Source organism: Anolis carolinensis, unplaced genomic scaffold (assembly GCF_035594765.1).
Source record: "Anolis carolinensis isolate JA03-04 unplaced genomic scaffold, rAnoCar3.1.pri scaffold_9, whole genome shotgun sequence".
Taxonomy (NCBI): Eukaryota; Metazoa; Chordata; class Lepidosauria; order Squamata; family Dactyloidae; genus Anolis; species Anolis carolinensis.
In genome coordinates, this window is record NW_026943820.1 from 5,973,321 (window position 1) to 5,994,416 (window position 21,096).

General features: G+C 44.2%; 4 protein-coding genes across 6 annotated transcripts in view; 3 read left to right on the forward strand and 1 right to left on the reverse strand.

Moving 5' to 3' along the window:
* The window catches only part of ankrd27 (ankyrin repeat domain 27), a 42,158-nt gene extending 39,549 nt beyond the window's left edge, over positions 1–2,609 (reverse strand). Inside the window, exon 1 of the mRNA XM_062961793.1 lies at positions 2,479–2,609. The gene's annotated coding sequence lies outside the window, so the exon portion shown is untranslated. The remainder of the gene's footprint in view (positions 1–2,478) is intronic.
* Positions 2,610–2,694: 85 nt separating this feature from the next.
* rgs9bp (regulator of G protein signaling 9 binding protein) lies at positions 2,695–10,549 on the forward strand. The gene has a single exon (XM_016997402.2). It carries the CDS (start codon positions 4,046–4,048, stop codon positions 4,757–4,759), a length of 714 nt encoding a protein of 237 aa, XP_016852891.1. The 5' UTR covers positions 2,695–4,045; the 3' UTR covers positions 4,760–10,549.
* A 4,386-nt stretch (positions 10,550–14,935) lies between these two features.
* On the forward strand, positions 14,936–19,741 carry nudt19 (nudix hydrolase 19). The gene is made up of 3 exons (XM_003227407.4): positions 14,936–15,861; positions 18,199–18,406; positions 18,791–19,741. The coding sequence occupies exons 1-3, from the start codon at positions 15,133–15,135 to the stop codon at positions 19,024–19,026; spliced, it is 1,173 nt and encodes a 390-aa protein (XP_003227455.1). The 5' UTR covers positions 14,936–15,132; the 3' UTR covers positions 19,027–19,741.
* Positions 19,742–20,822: 1,081 nt separating this feature from the next.
* tdrd12 (tudor domain containing 12) overlaps positions 20,823–21,096 on the forward strand; it is a 31,650-nt gene continuing 31,376 nt past the window's right edge. For all 3 annotated transcript variants that reach the window (XM_062961916.1, XM_062961917.1, XM_062961918.1), the window contains exon 1: positions 20,823–20,918. The gene's annotated coding sequence lies outside the window, so the exon portion shown is untranslated. The remainder of the gene's footprint in view (positions 20,919–21,096) is intronic.

The following is a 21,096-nucleotide window of genomic DNA, read 5'->3' on the forward strand; positions in this document are numbered from 1 at the left end:
AGTTAGTGATTTTAAAAGACATTAATTCTACAGTATAGACACTTCACTTACTATACACCAGAGGTAGGTAATAATGTCTTTCCAGATATGGACTGGAACTTCCATAATATGCAGTATGCCGAGTAGAGATGAGAGCGGTGGACAAAAAAAGTCTGGAGGATTGTGGTTGTCCCCCTCCAGCTCCATATATAGTTACCTTCCCCTCAATTATTCTATTTCCAAACAAAAAGGTACAGTGACAAGAGTCTTTGCCCTCATGCAACCAGTCTCCACAAAAGCTTCCGCAAACATGCTGAGTCACTTGTTATTATTAGCACTACTGACAACTATTAGTAAAACTGCTGTTGATATACAATTATTACCTCTTGCCTTCTATCCAAGAACAAATGCATCTACACTGTAGGATAAATGCAGTTTGAAACCATTTTAAATGACATCCTGGTTGTTATAGTTTGGTGAGACACTAGCACTCTTTGGCAGAGAAGGCTCAAGACCTTATAAAACCACAACTCCCATGATTCCTTAGCATATAGCCATGGCTGCTAACGTGGTGTCAAACTGCATTCATTCCATAGTGAGGCCAGAGCTGCTTGAACTTTTCCACTCAGGACTCCTTTCGGCCTGAGAAATTTGTAAGTGACCCCCAAGTATATATAAGAAAATGTACAATAATCAAAAATTGATTGATAACAAAATCAGCATTTGCAAGGATTGCTAAACAGGCTGGTTTCCCCTCTAATTAAGTATACAGCTGAGGCATTTTCCTGCAGAGTTCACTGTAAACATTAACAGGATTTGTGAAAATGTAGAGGTAGCATTCAGAAACCTTTCACTATTGTCAATTTTTGGGACCCCAAACATTGAGCCAAGATGTGGGAAGGATACAGTTTGAGAAGCAGCAGACCAGGCCTCACAGAGCAGTGTTTCGCCCACATCTATGGCAGGCATCCTCAGAGGTTGTAAGGAAAGTTGGGAAGGAAAGAAATGCATGAAGGGAAGAAGGGAAGGATGGAAATGGATGAAGGAAAGTAAGGAGGGGGAAAGAAAGTAAGGAAGGGAGGCATGAAAGAAAGAAGGGAAGGAAAGGAAAGGAAGAAAGGAAAGCAAGGCATGAAGGAAATGCACGAAGAAAAGATGGAAAGGAAGGGAAGGAAGAGGGAAGGGAGAGAAGGAAAAAAGAAAGAAGTTTTGAAAGAAAGGAGGAAAGAAGGGAATAAATGAAGGAAAGGAGGGAGGGAGGAAAGACGGGAAGGGAAAGAGGAAGGGAAGTCATGAAAGAAAGGGAAGGGAGAGAAGGGAATACGGGAAAAGAAGGAAATGCATGAAGGAAAGAAGGGAGGGATAACGGGAAGGGAAGGAATGAAGGAAAGATGGAAGAGATGAAAGAAGGGAAGAAGGGAAGGGAAGGCATGAAGAAGTGAACAAAGAATGGGAAAGAAGGAAATGCATGAAGGAAAGAAGGAAGGGATGAAAGAAAGGAAGGAGGCAGGGAAGGGAAGAAGGGAAGGCAAGGCATGAAGGAAAGAATGGGAAGGAAGGAAATGCATGAAGGAAAGAAGGAAGGGGAGGGAGGAATGAAGGAAATGGGTGAAGAAAAGAAGGGATGAAAGAAAGGAAGGAGGCAGGGAAGGGAAGAAAAGGCATGAAGGAAAGAATGGGAAGGAAATGCATGAAGGAAAGAAGGATGGGTAGTGAGGAAAGAAGGGAAGGAATGAAGGACGAAAGAAGGGACGGAAGGGAAAAGGGAAAGGAAGAAGTGAAGGCAGGACATGAAGGAAATGCACAAAGAATGGGAAGGAAATGCATGAAGGAAAGAAAAAATGAAAGCGAAGGGGAAGGAAGGAAGAAAGAAGGGAAGGAATGAAGGAAATGGGTGAAGGAAAGAAGGAAAGAGAGAAGGGGAGGGAGGAAAGAAGGGACGGAAGGGAAAAGGGAAAGGAAGAAGTGAAGGCAGGACATGAAGGAAATGCACAAAGAATGGGAAGGAAATGCATGAAGGAAAGAAAAAATGAAAGCGAAGGGGAAGGAAGGAAGAAAGAAGGGAAGGAATGAAGGAAATGGGTGAAGGAAAGAAGGAAAGAGAGAAGGGGAGGGAGGAAAGAAGGGACGGAAGGGAAAAGGGAAAGGAAGAAGTGAAGGCAGGGCATAAAGGAAATGCACGAATGGAAGGAGGGAAGGCAAGGCTGGAGGAAGGCGTCCCTCGGCGTTTTGAGGCGGCGGGCGGAGTTCCCTTCTCCGGCTAGGCCAGTCCAGGGCGACTGCGGCCCATTTGGGCCCGGCCCCTTCGCCTCCGCGCCGGCAGTCCGCCTCAGGAAACGCGAGGCCTGTCGGAGGTTGCCGCCTCCACTTACCAGGCCAGCGCTCGCTTCCCCCTCTAAGCCAAGGCGGGCGGCGGGCTCCCCTCCGCAGCCCCGCTCTTGCTTTTCCTCCTCCTCCTCCTCGCCGCCATTCCTCCCCTCCTCCGGGGTCAGGCCTTACCTCCTCCTCCTGGGGCTGCTGCTGCTCTTCGGAGGGCCAATGAGGCCTGGCGCGTCCCCTCAGGCGGAGGAGGTGGAGCTTGGAGAGGCCTCGGGGCGGCAGGAGCAGGGAAGGGCGGCGGCGCTGCGAGCTGCGCGCTATTTATCCGGACGAGAGCGAGCGAGCGAGCGAGGAGGAGAGCGGCCTTAAAGGGGGCCCGCTCTCCGCCTTCGCCCCCGGGCTTTTGGGGGCCACGAAGAAAAGGAAGGACAAGCCCAGCACTTGGCACGGTTCCCTTCGAGGAGCAGGACAGGCCTGGCGGGCCTTTCCCCTCAGCTTCGTCTCTTCTGCATCGTCTCTTTCGGATGAAGAAGAGGAGAACGAGGAACCCAGCGGGCCTTTCTGGCACTTTCTCCCTCCGCTTTGAGTCTTTGGATTGAAAAGAAGGAGCCTAAGTGGGGATTTTTGGCACTTTCCCCCCTCAGCTTTGTATATTCTGGGTGAAGAGAAGGAGCCCAAGGAAATTAATTTTAATTTTTTTGCACTTTTTCCTCTCAGCTCCCTGTCTTTGGGGAGGCGCGAGAGCCTAGTGGAGGTTTCTCCCTCAGCTCTGCATCTTTTGGGTGAGGAAAAAGAAGGCCAAGGAACCTTCCTCGCATTTTTCCACCTCAGGAGATAAGAAGAAGAGAGCCTCCCGGAGGTTTCTTGCGCTTTCTGCTCCCTCAGCTTTGAGTCTTTTGGGTGAAGAAGAGGAGGCCGAGGAGCCCAGTGGGGATTTCTTTCCAGGAGGAAGCCGGTCTAAGAAGAGGAGGACGAGGAACCAAGCAGGCCTTGCTGGCACTTTTTACCTCAGCTTTGAGTCTTTTTGAGTGAAAAGGAGCCCAGTAGGGACTTCTTTCTTTGCTTTGTATCATTTGGGTAAAAAGGAGCCCAGGGAGATTTATTTTATTTATTTGCACTTTTTTTCCTTGTTTTTGAGGAGGAGAGAAAGCCTAGTAGAGGCTTCTTGTACTTTCTCCCTCAGCTTTATTTCTTTCGGCTGAGGAAGAGGAGGGCGAGGAGCGGAGTGGGCCTTTTCTGCACTTTTCTCTCTCTGGGTTTGTGTCTTTCAGGCAAGGAAGATGAGGAGTTAAAGCCCTTGGGTCTAAGAAAAGGAGGGCCAGGAGCCCAGTAGATCTTTCTTGCACTTCCTCAGACAGCTTCGTATCTCTTTGGAGAGAAGGAACCCAGCAGGACTTTATTTCAGCTTTGGGTCTAAGCAGAGGAGAACGAGCCCAGTGGATCTTTCTAGCACCTTTAGCCCTCAGCTTTGAGTCTTTCAGGTGAGGAAGAAGAGGAGGAGAAGCCCTTGAGTCTAGAGGAGGACGAGGAGTGGAGTGGGCTTTTCTCACACTTTTCCTCCTTGACTTTGTGTCCTTCAGGTGAGGAAGAGATCTTTTCCTGGAGATGTTGGGGAGCCGCCGCGAACGAGAGCGATCCTGCTTTGGCCTGATCCCGTCCTCACAGTCCAACAGCTTCCTCCTCCTGGTATAGAAGAGGAGCCGGAGAAGCTGCCTGAAGCGAGACCAGGTCCAGGTCCACGTCCACCATGGCGAAGGAGGAGTGCAAGGCGCTACTGGATGCGCTGAGCAAAGTGACGGCCTGCTACCGGCACCTGGTGCTGACAATTGGGGGGGCTTCGGACTCGCAGAACTTGCGCGAGGAGCTGCAGAAGACGCGGCGCAAGGCCCAGGAGCTGGCGGTGGCGGCTCGGACAAGGCTGACGACGGCACTGCGTGACAAGACCACGGGGAAGGAGGAGCGGGCAGAGCTGGAGCGGCTCTGGGTGCTCTTCTCCACCTGCCTGGAGCTGCTGGAGACGGACATGCGCCGCGCCCTAGAGCTAGGCCAGGAGTTCCCGCTCAACGTGCCCAAGAAGCCTCTCATCCAGACAGGCCTCAGTGGCGGGACCTCAGCTGTGGCCGCCCGGGCCATGAGCGCCCAGAAGATGAAGTACGAGGCCGGGCACGACATCGACGCCGCCGACCTCAAGGACTTGGAGAATGAGATCAACCAGGTGGGCGAGATGCGCTACGAGATGGAGATGAAGGTCAGTGTCCCGCAGTGGACTGTGGAGGCCAAGCAGGACCCCGGCGCAGAGCTCCACTCCACGGTCAGCGCCGGAGCCTCCTCGCTGGGCCTCATCTCTGCTGAGGAACCCAAGGCCTTCTGCGACGTCAGCAGGGTCTTGGCCGGCATAATCTTCACCGCCGTACTCCTCGTGGCCATCATCCTGGCTGTCTGCGTAGCCAAGCTCTCCTGAGGGGTCCTCCTATCTGCCAGAGGCCCAGAAAAGGAAGGAAGGCCAGGCCTATGCCTTGCCCAGGGGAACTCCTTCTGGGGTGAGGAGCCATTCTGTGGTCACGAAAGGGCCCTGGAGGTCTCTGCCCCATACCTATGCCAGCCATGGTTTTGAGAGATTCTAGCTTTACAGGACAGCCTATATCTGAGGTATTTTATTGGAGTAAAAGGTGTTTTTTTGCACAGGGAAACTTGTTATTTGGGTTTGGGATGCCCAGACCCTGAACCAGCTGCACTTTGAGATAGCCTAGCTTTACAGAGCAGCTTATATCCAAGGTATATACACCTTTATTGAAGTAAAAGGAAAAGATAAACCTCTATTGGAGTAAAAGGTGTTTTCTGCACAGGAAAAAATTTGTTATCTAGGGTTGGGATCCACATTGTTAGAAAAGATGTTTGCACCATGCCTAGACCCTGAACCGGCCGCACTTTGAGGTATTCTAGCTTTACAGGACAGTATTTCTGAGGTACATACACCTTTATTTGAGTAAAATGCAAAGGCTACGATGTTTTCTGCACCAGGAAAACATGTTACCTGGGGTTGGTATCCATGTTGCTGTAAAAGGGGTCTGCTCCCTGTCCATACCCTGAACCAGACACACTTTGAGATATTCTAGCTTTACATAACAGTCTATATTCAAGGTACATACACCTTTATTTGAGTAAAAGGGGAAAGACCTGTTCGCTGCGCCCTTCAGAGTTGATGAAAGAGAGGTATTACAACTACCAGCTATAGTTGCTATTTCTAGATTCGCTATTCTGAGTAACCAGAAGCAAATGTGGTTTGTGAATAGCCTCCTCCGGTGGTGACCCATGTTTACAAATTGCACATCGTTTGGAGGTTGGAATGGATTAAGGGACAAAACAGGGAGATTTAGAAATTACATAGCATTCCCTTTAAACATCAGGAATAGTGTCTCTGGACTGAGCAGTGGATTTGTTTCCTCCTTCTAAAAAACAATCTTTTATTGTACTTTTTAATCTCTGGAGTTATGATTTAAAGTTTCTGTTTCTGGGATCAAATTGCATAGAGACTTGAATCTTTATGGGGATGAGGAGACTAATTGCATATTTGGCAAATGTACAATGTTAAATGCAACCTAAATCTACAAGAGGAAGATTAAGCACCACTTACAGGAATCTTAAGAAGCCCTGTTTACAATTTATGATTGCATAACATAGTTTTCTTCTCCTTTGCTGGGGGTGGGAGGAAGGAAACTCTACTTCTTGGTATTTTGGGTTCTTAACTCCATGCCAGTCACATTTATATAAAACGCCATACTATGTACAGAGATTGACATTTATGGCTGAGTCCTCTGCTTTGACCTTAGTTAAATTGTAATTCATATGCATAGGAACCATGTTAGGCAGAACAAGAGTCTAAGGCTATTTGGAATCTTGTTTAGCACTGCTGAATTAAGTGGGAGGTCTTTCCTAATAAGTGTGTTTGGATTGAAAACACTTAAAATGTTAAGGCTTGTGTGCCAGTCAGTGTTTGTGAACTGCAGCATCAGGCTACAGCTGTAGAAACATTTTTATGGAGGTATTTTCTGCTTATGTTTGTGGAAGTTGCTTTGATCAAATGTTGGTATGGTCTGGGTTGTCAATGCAACTGACTTTTGATGTACAGTACAGCATGGTGTTAAATTTTATGTAGGAATGTATGAAACTGCCTTATAGTAAATCAGGCTTTTGGTCCCTCTAGTTCTGTATGACTGACAGTGGCTCTCCAAGGATCCTAAGGATTCTTTGGGATCTTTTGTAACCCTGGCTAATTATACTGTCTTTTCCAGTCCTACCTGAAATGCCAGACTGATCCAGTTTAATTCTATGGTACAAATAAGACACCTGATCTCACGTTGACACTCTGAGGTTTGCACATGTGCATCTCCTATTACTTATAATGGGATTTATATATTTACCTGCAAGAATCAAGGCGATTAGAATCAATCTTATAATCCTGACCTGCTCAAGCACTGACATAATGTGACTTGGATGGCAGTGCTTGTGCCTGTGTCTGATACAAGCCCTTTGAAAAACTGACAGCTGGATGGAATGTAAACGTAGGGCTTCAACTAAATGTGGAATAGCTTAGTTTTTCACAACAAAAATTTATCGGCACCTGCCATACATGCTTTCTTTGTTCTTTATGAAATGTACAATGCACAGGTTACATAAAACTGTTCTTTAAAGGACATTGATAAAGAACACAAGAATTCCTTCCTGTGCAGGCAAGTTCCTCTCTAAAATGTTCTTAATCTAAAGAGCAGCATAGTGGTTTTCCAAGAACTGCCAATCCATCTGGACTTATGGCCAGGAACTGTTTGGTTCTACAAGTCAGATTCCTGCCCTCTACACATGAGACTAAGTCAGTGGGCTAGATGACACGAGGGGCAGGCTTTTATCATTTACTCTTCTCCTCCCACAATACTATAACTAGTCCAGATAGTACCAACCAGTACCCTATACTGTCCGTGGTCTGGTAGTACCCCATATTGTCTAGGGTAGCTTACTATAGATGGATCAAACTAACAGCAAACAAAATGGTTCCACTGCCAGAAAAGAAGGAAATTATTGAGAAGCAAGGGGAAAGTATCTACATCTTACACTATTACCCTGTGGAAGTGAAGGCACTGAAAACTGCAGTTCCAACCTTAACAGTGCTTGAAAATATGTCCCATTCTTTTCAAGGGAACTTTCACAGGGCATATTTGGCATTGGTGCAATGATCTCATTAATGTCTTTACAACTAGATATGTATAGCCAGATCCCATATATGTTTGCACAGAAGGCTCCACTGGATTCAAGGGTTGTGTGTAGTTTTAGGAATGCTGAACCATTGAAGTCTGATTGTACATGCAATAGAACCTTCTGCAAATATGCCAGCTTGTATGCACTTATTTAAATAAGCCCCACTGAATATATTGGACCTATCTAAGAATGGAGCTGTTACCAAAATCCTGTGACATTGGCTTTCATATACACATATCTCGGTTAGATGGGTAGGCAGTCAATTCAAATTTAAAAAAATCTAATCTATTGCCTGCTGCTAACCACATTCTCTTTGAGGACTACAGTATCCCTATGTTGGCTTTAGAATTGTATGTTTCAGCTTATTTACTTATAAGCATATATGCAAATAGAATATATTTCAGGATATACCTGGCGAGGTTAGGCTTCTGTCCCACACATTTTTCACAATGTATGTAACAGTGGTTGATACTTGGCCTTTGAAGTGACAGGCACATGTTGTCAAAGAAGTCTCTTATTTTTTGTGGAGGATGTAGCCAGGGAAGCCTTCTAAAGGTGTTAACACAAAAATAGAGTCCAAAATAAAATTGTTCAATAAGCAAGTGTTTTAAGATGGCATCCTTAGTTAATTATTGAGTGCATCAAATCTGTGTTAGTTTGTGGTTGTGAATACCTCTGTTTCATTGAACAATTATACTAAGGAATGGATTTGGGATTTAATTTGAGACTACGGCCTTGAGTCCCGTCCCCCCAGGGGTAGAGAAAGGTGGGATATAAATATGGTAAATAAATAAAATACAGAAATAATTAACAATTTTGAATTCATATTGGTGCTACAATACCCCACTTTGCATGTAATACTCAGACTGCTGCTATTGATCCTCTTTATTTGTCCACTGTCGCTTCAATCGTAGTTCATTGATAAGATCCCACCTTTGCTTCACAAGGGCTAGACATGTGTGCCACAGACCTTTTTAAATGGGGCAACACTTGCACTTCAAACTTTCTGCAAATGACAATGTTTAAATGCTGGAGAGAGAGAAAAACAGCAGGAGACTGGCTTTTCATGTTTGAATTGTAACTTTGTAGTACTCTTGTAAGGAACAATTCTGTATTCTTTGCACATTCCAGTCTCCAGTCCAAGTAGCTCTGCAGCTGTGCTTGTTCTGGCACAATCAGGAAATACAGATTCAGTAGCTGAGAGTAATGTTATTTTTTATCATTTCAATCTATATGTGCTGTTACTCATCTAAGTTTTTGTAGGTTTACGAGGTGTGATTCAGTTTTGTTGATGTTCAGAATTTGTTTTGCAAATGATCTATTTGTTGCATAAATTCATAACATTGTAAGGCACTACCTGCCTAGACAATTCTTCTGTGGCAGAACCAGGTAGCATTTCTGGTTTTCAAGTAAACATGTTTTAAGATGGAGATTTAGGTATGTTTGTAAATGAGTATCAGAACTGTATTCCTTACATTTATTTATTTATTTATTTACAGTATTTATATTCCGCCCTTCTCACCCCGAAGGGGACTCAGGGCGGATTACAGTGAACACATAAATGGCAAACATTCAATGCCAACAGACAAACAACATTCAGTTTTAGACAGACACAGAGGCATTTTTTTTAACATCTTTCCAGCTTCACAATTCCGGCCACAGGGGGAGCTGTTGCTTCACCATCCATTGGTGGCTGTTCTTCTTCTTCTTTTCCTCGTGAGCAGTTTTATGGTGTTGTAGATTAGTTAAATTAGCCTCCCGCATAAAGCGTCCCTAAATTTTCCCTACTTGACAGATGCAACTATCTTTCGGGGCTGCTAGGTCAACAGCAAGCCGGGGCTATTTTTAAAAAAAATTTTTTATGGTCGGAGGCTTAACCCGACCCGGGCTTCGAACTCATGACCTCTCGGTCAGTAGTGATTTATAGCAGCTGGTTACTAGCCAGCTGCGCCACAGCCCGGCCCCCAGTTAGGGTTAGCGTTAGGGTCTTATATCTCTCTTAAAACATGATTCAGATTTCCCTCTTGCCTGTTTCTCAAGATCATTCCCACCATCAACTGTGTATTCATTCATGTTCATGGAATGTAAAGACAGAAGAAAGTATGAGACAGGATTGCCACTTTCTAATTACCTAATACCTCTACCATTAATTATCCAAGGATGCCCAGGACAATGGTATGTGCAGTGTGATCCACAGACAGACTCCGATCACTTGGTCTGGGAAGCTGACTGAATGCAAAGGAGGCAAAGACATGTATAGATGTTACTGGTGATGTATTCATAATTTTGTACTTCAAGCCACACTAATGAGAATTTGGTTTCACGAAATACACGGACATTTGTCATTAAAATTAACCGCAGTACATTCCAGTTGCTTTCTAGAAGTTTAGTATGCGGAAGGGCGTGTGTTGTTCAGCCACTTGACATTTTTTTAAATAATACTTCTTAGCAATTTTATTTATGAAGATTTGCTGCAACTACAGACTAACTGAATATTTTTAAAATGTTGAGTTAAAGCTGAAGTTTAACTTTTGTTAAAATGTGTACACACTTTTTTAAGAAGAAAAAAAAAAGCCTGATGACACTCTCATGTTTACAGCCTTAGCCATTTTTCTTGAGCAAGAATGTATATTTTCACTGGAAAGGGCAAGGGAAGATTTCTTTTTGTAAAAAGAGATTTTTAAAAAATCAAACTTTGTTATATAGTGAGGAGATGACAAATTCAGGTATTATGACTGAAGGCAATGAGAAATTATAAATACCAACTGTGGTACAAAAGAAATAAAAGCACTTTTGACTTCTACTGGTTGAGATATTTGTTCAAGGTCAGTATTACAAATCTGTTTTACAATGACTGTGCAAGTGTTAAATTGTAATGAGCTGGTATCATTCCATCTGTGCAAGAGCATGGGTTTTTGTGCTCAGGATAAAGCCTGTTGCTATTATTTATTTATTTAATATAAATTAATTATTTAAAATAAAGTCTCTTCTGTTAACTTTGCCAATGTGTTTTCAGGGCCTTTTTATGTGTGTGTAAAACAACAGATGTCTGAGTATAAGATTATCAAATAGAGCTGGGTTCCTCACTAAATCACTAGGTCATCCATATAACCCAGTTCAGTAGTGGGAGTATTGAACTCTATCTCTATCCATCTCTGTCCATTGTTGATACTGGCTGGGATTGACATTTCCTCTAGCCCCTGAAGATGGCCAATTAATAATATATGACTGAAATGCATTGGATTGGATAAAACAATACCTCCACCCAAAAAAACACCACTGCTCAAAGTATATAAAAAAAACTTCAATAAGCACTTGGAGACCTGTTTCTCCTTTTATGTGTGGGTCCTAAGTGATTTCCAGTACCGCTCTGGAATTTAATAACTTCTTAAGGGACCGATGTTCTTCATCTCCTCCCATTTTTTAAGAGACTGGTATCTGTGTAGCCCAAAATGCAAAACTTTTTCCAAATTTATAGGACCGATTTAAATTACTTTTGCCATGAGACAAATATAGACATTCAGATGTTTATATAATTACATAACGCAGTGGGAATTTGCTTTATCCAAAATTGGGTTTATTCTTTGAGTCTGGTTTTCATTACAGAGGGATCCAAACTACTTCTCGGGGATATAGCTAAACCATACTCACCTAGATGTTCTATATATTTCCCCATTTTAAAGCAAAGGTGTTTGGATCAGGATTTTAATGTGTTCACTAGTAGCAGCTAAGCCTTTCATGTAGAAGAGAGAGAAAAATAATGGGATTCCATTAGAATTTATAAAGCCAAGGAGTTTTCTGATTCCAGAATTGAATACCAGATGCTATGCATATTGAACTAAAGACACACAAATATTTAATCTGTTTTTGGTTGTTGTATGTCTTTCGGGCTGTGTGGCCATGTTCCAGAAGTATTCTCTCCTGACGTTTCGCCCACATCTATGGCAGGCATCCTCAGAGGTTGTGAAGCATGGACAACATATTAATCTGTTTTTGTTCATACTAAAATAAAAACCAGAGGGAGGACTAGATAAGGAATAATAAATATTCCCGTATAGGACATTGAAATTGAAAACAACAAAACCAGGAACTCGATGTGCCATGGGATTTTTTCTACATAAAATTAAAATCCAAGAGGCCTTAAAGCTCCTAGCCTTCCGGCTAAAAATTAAGAGTGCGGAATAATTTGTATATAAATAAATTTTGTGAAGCTCTTCATCAACATATTTACCCTTCACAGATTTTCATTATATAAAAAGTCATTCAGGAAGACCATTGGATTATAGTCCTCTAAATGCTCTCTCCCAATACGATTATGTTAGTCTTTTAATGCAGGGTGAGGTCTGGATGGGAGAGTAAGGCTACAACGTGAGCAGCCGCTTGCCGTGGGAAGCATACAGTACAAGCAGGATTACAGAGGAATGGCTGCTTTTTGAAATCTTGCCCTTTTGCATATGTGGCAAGTCTCTGAACAGAGCCGAAAGAAAGGAGACTACATACAGCGTGCAAGAACATGGTACAAAAAGGCAACGGCCCATTTTATAAATTCTGCTAAGTACACATTGCAGGTTGTGTTCAAAAATGTGTGCAACCCACTATTCTGTTCAACTGAAGTTTCACAATGGTTTTCTATGAATGGTGGTACCATTGAAGAGGTAACCGAAGGTTAAAGGAAATGCCTGTATTTATTTAAGTCTAATGTGCAAGCAAATCTAATGTGCACCTCACTTTTCAAAACCCTAACACAAAAAAAGGGTTCACTGCCAAATGTAATGTACAGTGACGGAAAGTGCACTCATTTGGTCCCAAAAGGTGTGTATTACAGTAGTAGTAGTAATAATAATAATAAAATAACTTGATTCTTGTACCCTGCCTCCCATCTCCCTGAAGGGACTCGGGGCTACCTACATAAGAAAAATAGTCCACAAATTTAAAATACAATATAATAACATAGTTATAAAACAACGTAACATGACAATTATTAAAACTATGACATCAATTGCTATGTACAGAGGGTGATTAGTACAAAACTCGGTTGCTGCCTGCTTAGAATTCCTTCTATAAAAACAAAAATGTTGGAGCACCAAAGCTTCCAGCAATGGAGAAGAAAACCTTTGAGTATGTCTATGCTCCTTGGTTCAATGCTATTGAGTCGTGGGGGCTGTAGTTTTACAAAGTCTGAAGCCTTTTCTGCCAAAGAAGGCTGATGTCTCACCAAACTACAAATCCCAGGATAGCATAGCATTGAGCCATGGCTTTAAATTAGAGATGACATCCCTCAAATAGGCACTCTAGGTGCTCCTGGAGCAGCTTTGACTTTTGCTTGTAGTCAGCACTACGATGACCATATTACGCAAATCTAACACGCATCCAAATTTAGTCAAAAAAGATTTCACCAAATTTGGTGGACTTCTGATAAGCGCACAATGGAATTCAATAGTAAAAAAAATTCAAGACGTATTTCAGGATAAAATCTCTGTGCCTCTAAATGAACAAAACAGTGTATCTATGAGAAAAGTAGAGCAAGCAGATGTCTAGTTTTGCGTGTGTGCCTCTGATTATAGTTATGCTGGTTAGTTTGCCCCAGTTTTTAAAAATACGATCAGCCAGCTGGCTGACCTCTGCTATTCTGCCAAGCTAGAACCAAAACGCACTCGCAGCCAAGCTGTTTACTAGGTTCTAACTACAGTGTACGAAATCCTTCAAGGAAATAAATAGTCTACTGCTTTCAGCCATTTCATTTCTTCACAATTCAGCAGCGTCCCAATCAAGAGAGTTAAACAGGCAGAGACGATGCATTGGACACCCAAGCACAAGTTGTCCTGATGGTACTCTGTTTGTTGGTGTCCGTTGAAGACTTCTCTTGCATTTTTTCCATCGCACAAATGGTTTAGCAACCAATGCACCAAGCTTCTGATAACCACCTTTATCTCCAGCTTCTCCTCCAAACACCACACAGTACTTGCAGTGCAATTGTACATGCAATGAGTAGGCTAACGAGGGAAATCTTCTGAACCATTTGTGTTGAAATCTTAGACGTCTCTTCTTATCAACAAATTCATATCCTGGCAATGGAGTCTGTGGATTTTGCACTAATTGAGCTTTCACTTGGTCATCAGAAACAGTCTTGCTCATATGTCCAAGATCTAACAATGACACAGCTTCTTGTCTTTGCTTCTGTTCCATGGTTTCTTTGGCAGGGCCTGGACTAGATTTATCAGTGGGAGATGCCCCCGTTTTCCAGTTTTCTCAGTTTTGGCCTGCAATCCCCCCCCCCCCCCCAATCCTGCACCTCAGGCTTTGCCTGCCAGCTACCACATTTTGGCAGCTTCCACTATGCCAGCTATTGCTGCTATTGCAATGTAAAATGTTTTTTTTCCCCGTGTCAGGAGCGACTTGAGAAACTGCAAGTCGCTTCTAGTGTAAGAGAATTGGCTGTCTGCAAGGACGTTGCTCGGGTGTTGTACCATCCTGTGGGAGGCTTTTCTCATGTCACTGCATGGGAAATGAGCAGACATATAGGAGCTCACCCTGCTCCCCAGATTGCAACTGCCAGTCAGCAGTCCTGCCAGCACTAGGGTTTAACCCATTGCACCACCGGGGGCTCCTATATGTAAATTGATAGAAAGGTAGGCAATTATAGTGTGAATAATCAAAATTTGGTTGCTGTTCTGGAGGGACTCTAATTTTTGCTTATACAGTAGAGTCTCACTTATCCAACACTCGCTTATCCAACATTCTGGACTATCCAACGCATTTTTGTAGTCAATGTTTTCAATATATCATGATATTTTGGTGCTAAATTCGTAAATACAGTAATTACTACATAGCATAACTGTGTATTGAACTACTTTTTCTCTCAGATTTGTTATATAACATGTTTTGGTGCTTAATTTGTAAAATCATAACCTAATTTAATGTTTAATAGGCTTTTCCTTAATCTCTCCTTATTATCCAACATATTCGCTTATCCAACGTGCTGCCAGCCCGTTTACGTTGGATAAGCGAGACTCTACTGTAATAGACTTGGCAGGGGGCTTTGCTTAACCAGTTAAAATTCGTGTGTAAACCAATGCTTTTTTTTGTTTGACCTGGGAAATTTTGGGGATGGTTTGAACCCCTAAAGCACCCCCTTGGGAACGGGCTTGTGTTTGGATTGTTTTGTGTGTGTGTGTCAGGAATGCTGCAAGTTGCTTCTGGTGTGAGAGAATTGGCCGTCTGCAAGGACGTTGCCCAGGGGACATTGCCCAGATATTTTGATGTTTTTACCATCCTTCTGGGAGGCTTCTTTTATGTCACCGCATGAAGCTGGAGCTGATAAAGGGAGCTGTCTCCCCAGGGTGGATTCGAACCGGCAACCTTCAGGTCAGCAGCCCAACCTTCAAGTCATCAGTCCTGCGAGCACAACGGTTCAATCCACTGCATCACTGGGGCCTCCTTTGTGCTTGGATGAAAAGGAGTCACGCAGGCGCCTGGGCTGCAACAGCCCGACCGCTAGGGGTCGCTGGAGAGCAGCGTGGTCTGAGCGCGGAGGGTGTCGCGGGGCGATGACGCACGTCCGTGGGCCTCAGCCTGGGGAGCGGGATGGCGCCCCGGTCGCGGCCTTGGCGTGAGGCGGCGACGGTGCTGCTGGCGGCCGGGGGCGGCGCTGGCGGGGCCTCTCCGCGCGGCTGCGACTACCGGGTGCTGCTCCTCCGCCGGAGCCCCCGCAGCGCCTTCATGCCGAGCGCGCACGTCTTCCCGGGCGGCGTGGCGGACGCGGCGGACTTCTCCCCGGAGTGGTGGACGGTGCTGCCGGGCCCGGCGCCGTTGTGCGGCCTCCGCCCGAAGAGAGGCCCAAGGGCGCCGCTCTTCGCCGCCGAGCGCCCCGAGCTGGGCCAGGCCTTGCCCGGAGACCTGGCCTTCCGCCTCTGCGCCATCCGGGAGACCTTCGAGGAGGCCGGCCTGCTCCTCCTGGCCGAGCCGGACCAGGCCCAAGCCGCCATCGAGGCCTTCTCATCTTCGGAAGGGCCGGCCCCGTGCGTGCTTCCCCCGGAGCGGCTCCCGCTGCCGGGCCCGGAGCTGGCCGAGTGGCGGCGGCGCGTGCAGAGGCAGCCGAGCCTCTTCCTGGCGCTGTGCCGGCGCCTGGGCCTCGTGCCCAACATCTGGGCCCTGAGCGAGTGGAGCAACTGGCTCACGCCCCGCGCCCTGGCCGGGAAGGGCGGGCGGAGGTACGACACCGCCTTCTTCCTCTGCTGCCTCGCCCACGCGGCCCCCGAGCACCCCCACGGCGCCCACGAGCCCGACGGAGACGGAGAGGTCACCGCCTGCCAGGTGAGAGACGTCCTGACAGGGTTGCTGGGGGGTTTTCAGGCAGTGTGGCCATGTGCCAGCATCTGTGGCAAGGTTTTATAAATGAAATCAAAATCTAGTTACCAGTGTTTAAAAGAGCACCAGAATCAATCTATATATATAAAAGGGTAATGACATTTCGGCCTAGGACAAAACAACAAAACTACACATCCCAGAAACACTAAGCTTGGCAGCACAACCCCTCATCCATGCCTCTACTTTCATACAACAAAAAGCTCCAGCTACTCCAGAAAACGGCCGGGCTTTGAGACTGCAAGGCTATTCACTGCTATTCCACCTGGCCAACAAAGGATTCCCATAAGCCACAGCAACGCATGGCCGGGCAAAGCTAGTACAATATAATAATAATAATAATAATAATAATTATTATTATTATTATTTTTGTACCCCGCCTCCCTTCTGTCAACCTAGCAGTTCGAAAACATGCCAATGTGAGTAGACCAATAGGTACTGCTCCGGCGGGAAGGTAACGGTGCTCCATGCAGTCATGCCAGTGGCCACATGACCTTGGAGGTGTCTACAGACAACGCCGGCTCTTCGGCTTAGAAATGGAGATGAACACCAACCCCCAGAGTCAGACATGACTGGACTTGACATCAGGGGAAACCTTTACCTTTTACCCCGCCTCCATCTCCCCGTGGGGACTCGGGGCGGCTTACAAATACAGAACAAAGTACAGTAACATCAAATACCAAACAACGCGCAAATGAATTTTTTAAAAAAAAACATAAATAAAATGACCACCATTAATAAAACACAAGTTAAAATACAGCAATAGAATCATACAAATGAGCTGGGCAAAAGTTCACTAAGTAAGACTTGTAAACATGGTGGAAGTTAAAGTGCTATAAGATCATAGGGGGTGAACCCTGAGGCTAGTGCGGGAAGTTTATCATAAAAATGGGCAGTACAATATCTAGTGTAATTCTATGATTCTAATTCTTCAAAACCAGTGGTTCCCAAACTTTTTTTGACTAGAGACCACTCTCCAACATTAATGCAAAAAGGTAAAGGTACAGATTTTCCCCCTGACATTAAGTCTAGTCGTGTCCGACTCTGTGGATTGGTGCTCATCTCCATTTCTAAGCCAAAGAGCCAGCGTTGTCCATAGATGCCTCCAAGGTCATGTGGCCAGCATGGCTGCATGGAGCACCGTTACCTTCCCGCTGGAGTGGTACATGTTGATCTACTCAGTTGCATGTTTTCGAACAGCTAGGTTGGCAGAAGCTGGGGCTAACAGCGGAAGCTTACCCCACTCCCTGGATTGAACCGCCGACCTTTCAGTCAGCAAGTTCAGCAGCTACCAGGGGCCTTTTTACAAATCAGTTTTTGGCCAACTTTAGATTGGGTTTGGTTATTTGGGGTGCCGATTCAGAAAATTGCATTGGATAGACCACATCAGCTCTAGTTTCTGATACAGAACATATGCCATCCAGTAATCGCCATCTGCTCGCCTACAGAAAACCATATTCAATAATCTAGAGTTGATGTGGTCTTTCCAATGCAATTTTCTGAATCGGCGCCCCAAATAACCCCAGAAACCGGCCTAAAAGAGAAGATACCAAGAAAAAAACTTTTGGTTGGGCTGTGCTGTTATCTGTAGATTTTCTTAACGCTTGTGTAAAAAAAAAGAAGGGGAGGTTGAAAAAAATACAAAAAGCAGAACGCGAGACCCAAGTAACTTTCCCTAATGGCTGCAATAATAATAATTACTTTGGGGGACTAAACAGGGTCTTAGAAAGGGCTGCTTTCCCCTTACAACTGATGTGTGGCAATGGGAGCTAAAAACAACAACAATAACTTTGGGGGATTCTCCTTTTTTCTCTCGTTCCCTGGTGTCTCCTTCCTTCCTTCTCTCCCTCTCTTTCGCTCTCCTCCAATGACAACATGCGCACTCCTGCATGTGCGCAGTTACAGTTTTCTCCTGCATGTCTCGTGGACATTATTTTAGGTCTCACGGCCCATGGGTTAGGAACCACTGTTCAAAACAGAATGAACTCTGACTTTAAAGTGACCTCAGGGACACAGAATGCCGTTTTAAGCAAATAGGAAGATATTGTGTACCTTTAAGTCAATTCTAATCTATGGCAATCTTATCAGAGGGTTTCTTGGCAACATTTATTCAGATGAAGTTTTTTTTTTCATTTCCTTCCTCTAAAGCTGAGAGTAGGTGACTTGTCCAAACTCACCCAGTGATTTTCCATTGTTGAAATACAATTAAACAATCAAAATGATTTAAATATGTCTCATTTGGAACTACAGACTATGGAGATTATCTAAAGCTTCTTTCTTTTTCAGTGGTCCTCACCCTCAGAAGCTTTTGAACTGTTTAAGTCTCAAGACATCTGGATAGCACCACCACAGTTCTATGAGTTATGCAGACTTGGCAATTTCTCAACACTTCATGATCTGCACACTTTTGGCTCTGAGCGAGCTTTAGAAGGATGTGAACGCTGGATGCCTGTTGTGTTGGTTGCTTCAGACGGCCAGATACATATTTTACCAGGTAGATGAAATGGTGTTTGGTTAGTTATTTAAGTTGTGATAAGAGTTTATTTACTATCTTCAGGTTTATTAATAATAATAATAATAATAAACTTGATTTATACCCCGCCACCATCTCACCGCGGGGAATCGGGGCGGCTTACATGGGGCAAAGCCCAACCAACATAATTAAACGAAAACAGTAGCATAAATACATACACAATATACAAAAGATACAAAAGATTTATGCATGTGTATTGATTGAGAGCCTGTGAAAAATAGTTTCAAACCACTTCTGAGACTTTACAAGCTTTCATCTTGCTACCTGAAGGCAAAATTACAAGAGGTACCTAGAATGAGGATAACTAAAATATTAATTTATATATAATTTCTTCTCTTTTTTTAGGTGATGAGCTATACCCAGAAGACCCTGATCTCACAGGAGAAAGGAAACCAGTTTTGACATCCAATAAAAAGATCGAAGAACTAATGAAAGGGGTGAAGAAACTTCATCGAATGGTGCTACGAGACCCTCGTAATATTAGTGTCCATGTGAACATCCAACAAAAATACAAACATATCAATCCACGACTTCTGGATTCTAAAAATGGAAATGGTGCAGACTGTAATAGCAAATTATAATATTTTTCTATATTATTCTAGGTATTGGTATTACAAAAATAGTTAATATATTTTTATATATGACAACCCATATGGCAGCTCAGGGTGCTTGTGCCATTTTACTTAACATGCCTCAAGCTTGCTGCAAATGATATAGCCTTCATTTTTCTGCTAAATGTTTGTGCAAATGTGACAATTCTGGACCTTACTAATTTTAACTTAATTTATACATTTATGTATTGAGATCACTAAAGTGCCAGCATGGCAATATTTTGCCACAAACAAGGCCATACATCAGTATCGGGATAAGATGAAATAATTTAGTATCAAAATAGTTCAATATCTTAAACTACGCTAGTTTTTAACTCAAAGTATAGAGACACATCAGCTTGTTAAACTCACTGTGTTCGTTCACATTTGCTTTTAAGGATTCCGATCTTACAGATCCAGTTAAGTTCAATTGACTACTATTGATATAATACTCAGAAGTTCTACTTCTGAAACTGGAAAGCACTTTGATGGACATACGAACTTGTGTCATACTGTCCGGTTGTGACCTTATAAAGTGAATATTATTTCATGTTATTTGTGCAATATTTTTAATTCCTGTATTTATTCAATATTTCAATTTCAGCAATGCCAAATTATATATATTGGAAAATTAGCCATTTGGCGTGACTCTTAATTTATTGTTTGCTTGAACAGTTGTTTAAAAATAAATATTAATTTTCAGTAACTTTTTTTTTCTATTGACTACTTTCGTCATTGTTAAAATGAGCTGAGTCGTGGTACACTTTTCTGAAGCTTACATTATTTCCAGATTAGGAATATAGCATGAATATATCCCAATAGCAATCCCAGTAACAACCACGTAGGGGCACCTCACCTATCAACAGCCAAAACAGTAACATCATGGAGGGCCACTTCACCTAGCAACAGTCAATCCGTGGCCTAGCATCAGCTTAACAAATAGCATCACGGAGAGCCACTTCACCTAGGAACCGTCAATCTAGTAATATCAGATAGGGTCACTTCACCTAACAGCCAAAACTAACATCATGGAGGGCCACTTCACCTTGCAAGTCAATCCATGGCTTAGCATCAGTAAAACATAGCATAACAGTGGGCCACTTCACCTAGTAATCAACCTAGTAATATTAGACAGGGCCACTTCACCTAACAGCCAAAACTAACAGCATGGAGGGCCACTTCACCTAGCAAGTCAATCCATGGCTTAGCATCAGTAAAACAAATAGCATAACAGTGGGCCACTTCACCTAGTAACAATCAACCTAGTAATATCAGGCAGGGCCACTTCACCTAGCAACAGCCAAACCAGCAACACCACGGATGAGCACTTCACATAGCAAGTCAACCCAAATAATCAGAGAGGGGCACTTTACCTAGCAACAGCCAATCCAGTAACATCAGACAGGGTCACTCCACTTGAGATGCAGCGTTCTTACTAGCTTTGCCATCATCCTTCATCCCTTTCCCCGCGCTTTTCACCAGGGAGAGAGAAAGAGATTGGCGAAAGTGGCGCTTTCCACCGCCAAGAATGCGGGGGGGATGTCTTAACCTTCCCCCTCTTCCTTTGTACCAAAAAGGACGCGAAGAACACCAGGAAAAGTGCTTTAGAAATTAGTATCCGTAGGAACAAGGCCTCGGTGCCTTTTTTTTTCTTCAAGCGGGAAAGAAACGGACGGCCGTCACCGTCAATCCCCCCCCTCCCGGGTGAGAAGTGGTAGCGCCCGACTCCTAACAGGCTACTTACTTCAAGCGCGGGGAAAGAGGGAGTCATTGCGCATGCGTGCGTTGTGAGGGCAGCCTCCTCGTGCTGGACGAGACGCTGACATTCGGGCATTAGGGGCGGTTGGGGGCCACGCATGCGCACGAGGGACGGACGTTGGCAGGTAAGGGAGGGGGTGCTGTTTTTCCTTCTGAGGGGAAGAAACAAGTCCTTCAGAGCAGGAAAAGTTCCTAAATACGTTCCCACAGTTTGGAGAGATATTAATTCTACAGCTCCCAGGTGTGGTTCTGGGAATCCCATGTTCAAGAAAGGTTTATTTTCCAAACTTTCCCTCTTTTGAG

What these genes read in the sequence shown, in the direction of transcription:
- rgs9bp (XM_016997402.2), top strand. Translation starts at nt 4,046, where the DNA reads ATGGCGAAGGAGGAGTGCAAGGCGCTACTGGATGCGCTGAGCAAAGTG.
- nudt19 (XM_003227407.4), top strand. Translation starts at nt 15,133, where the DNA reads ATGGCGCCCCGGTCGCGGCCTTGGCGTGAGGCGGCGACGGTGCTGCTG. An exon ending in GAGAGGTCACCGCCTGCCAG is followed by an intron (nt 15,862 to 18,198) that starts GTGAGAGACGTC and finishes TTTCTTTTTCAG; the next exon opens with TGGTCCTCACCCTCAGAAGC. An exon ending in CCAGATACATATTTTACCAG is followed by an intron (nt 18,407 to 18,790) that starts GTAGATGAAATG and finishes CTCTTTTTTTAG; the next exon opens with GTGATGAGCTATACCCAGAA.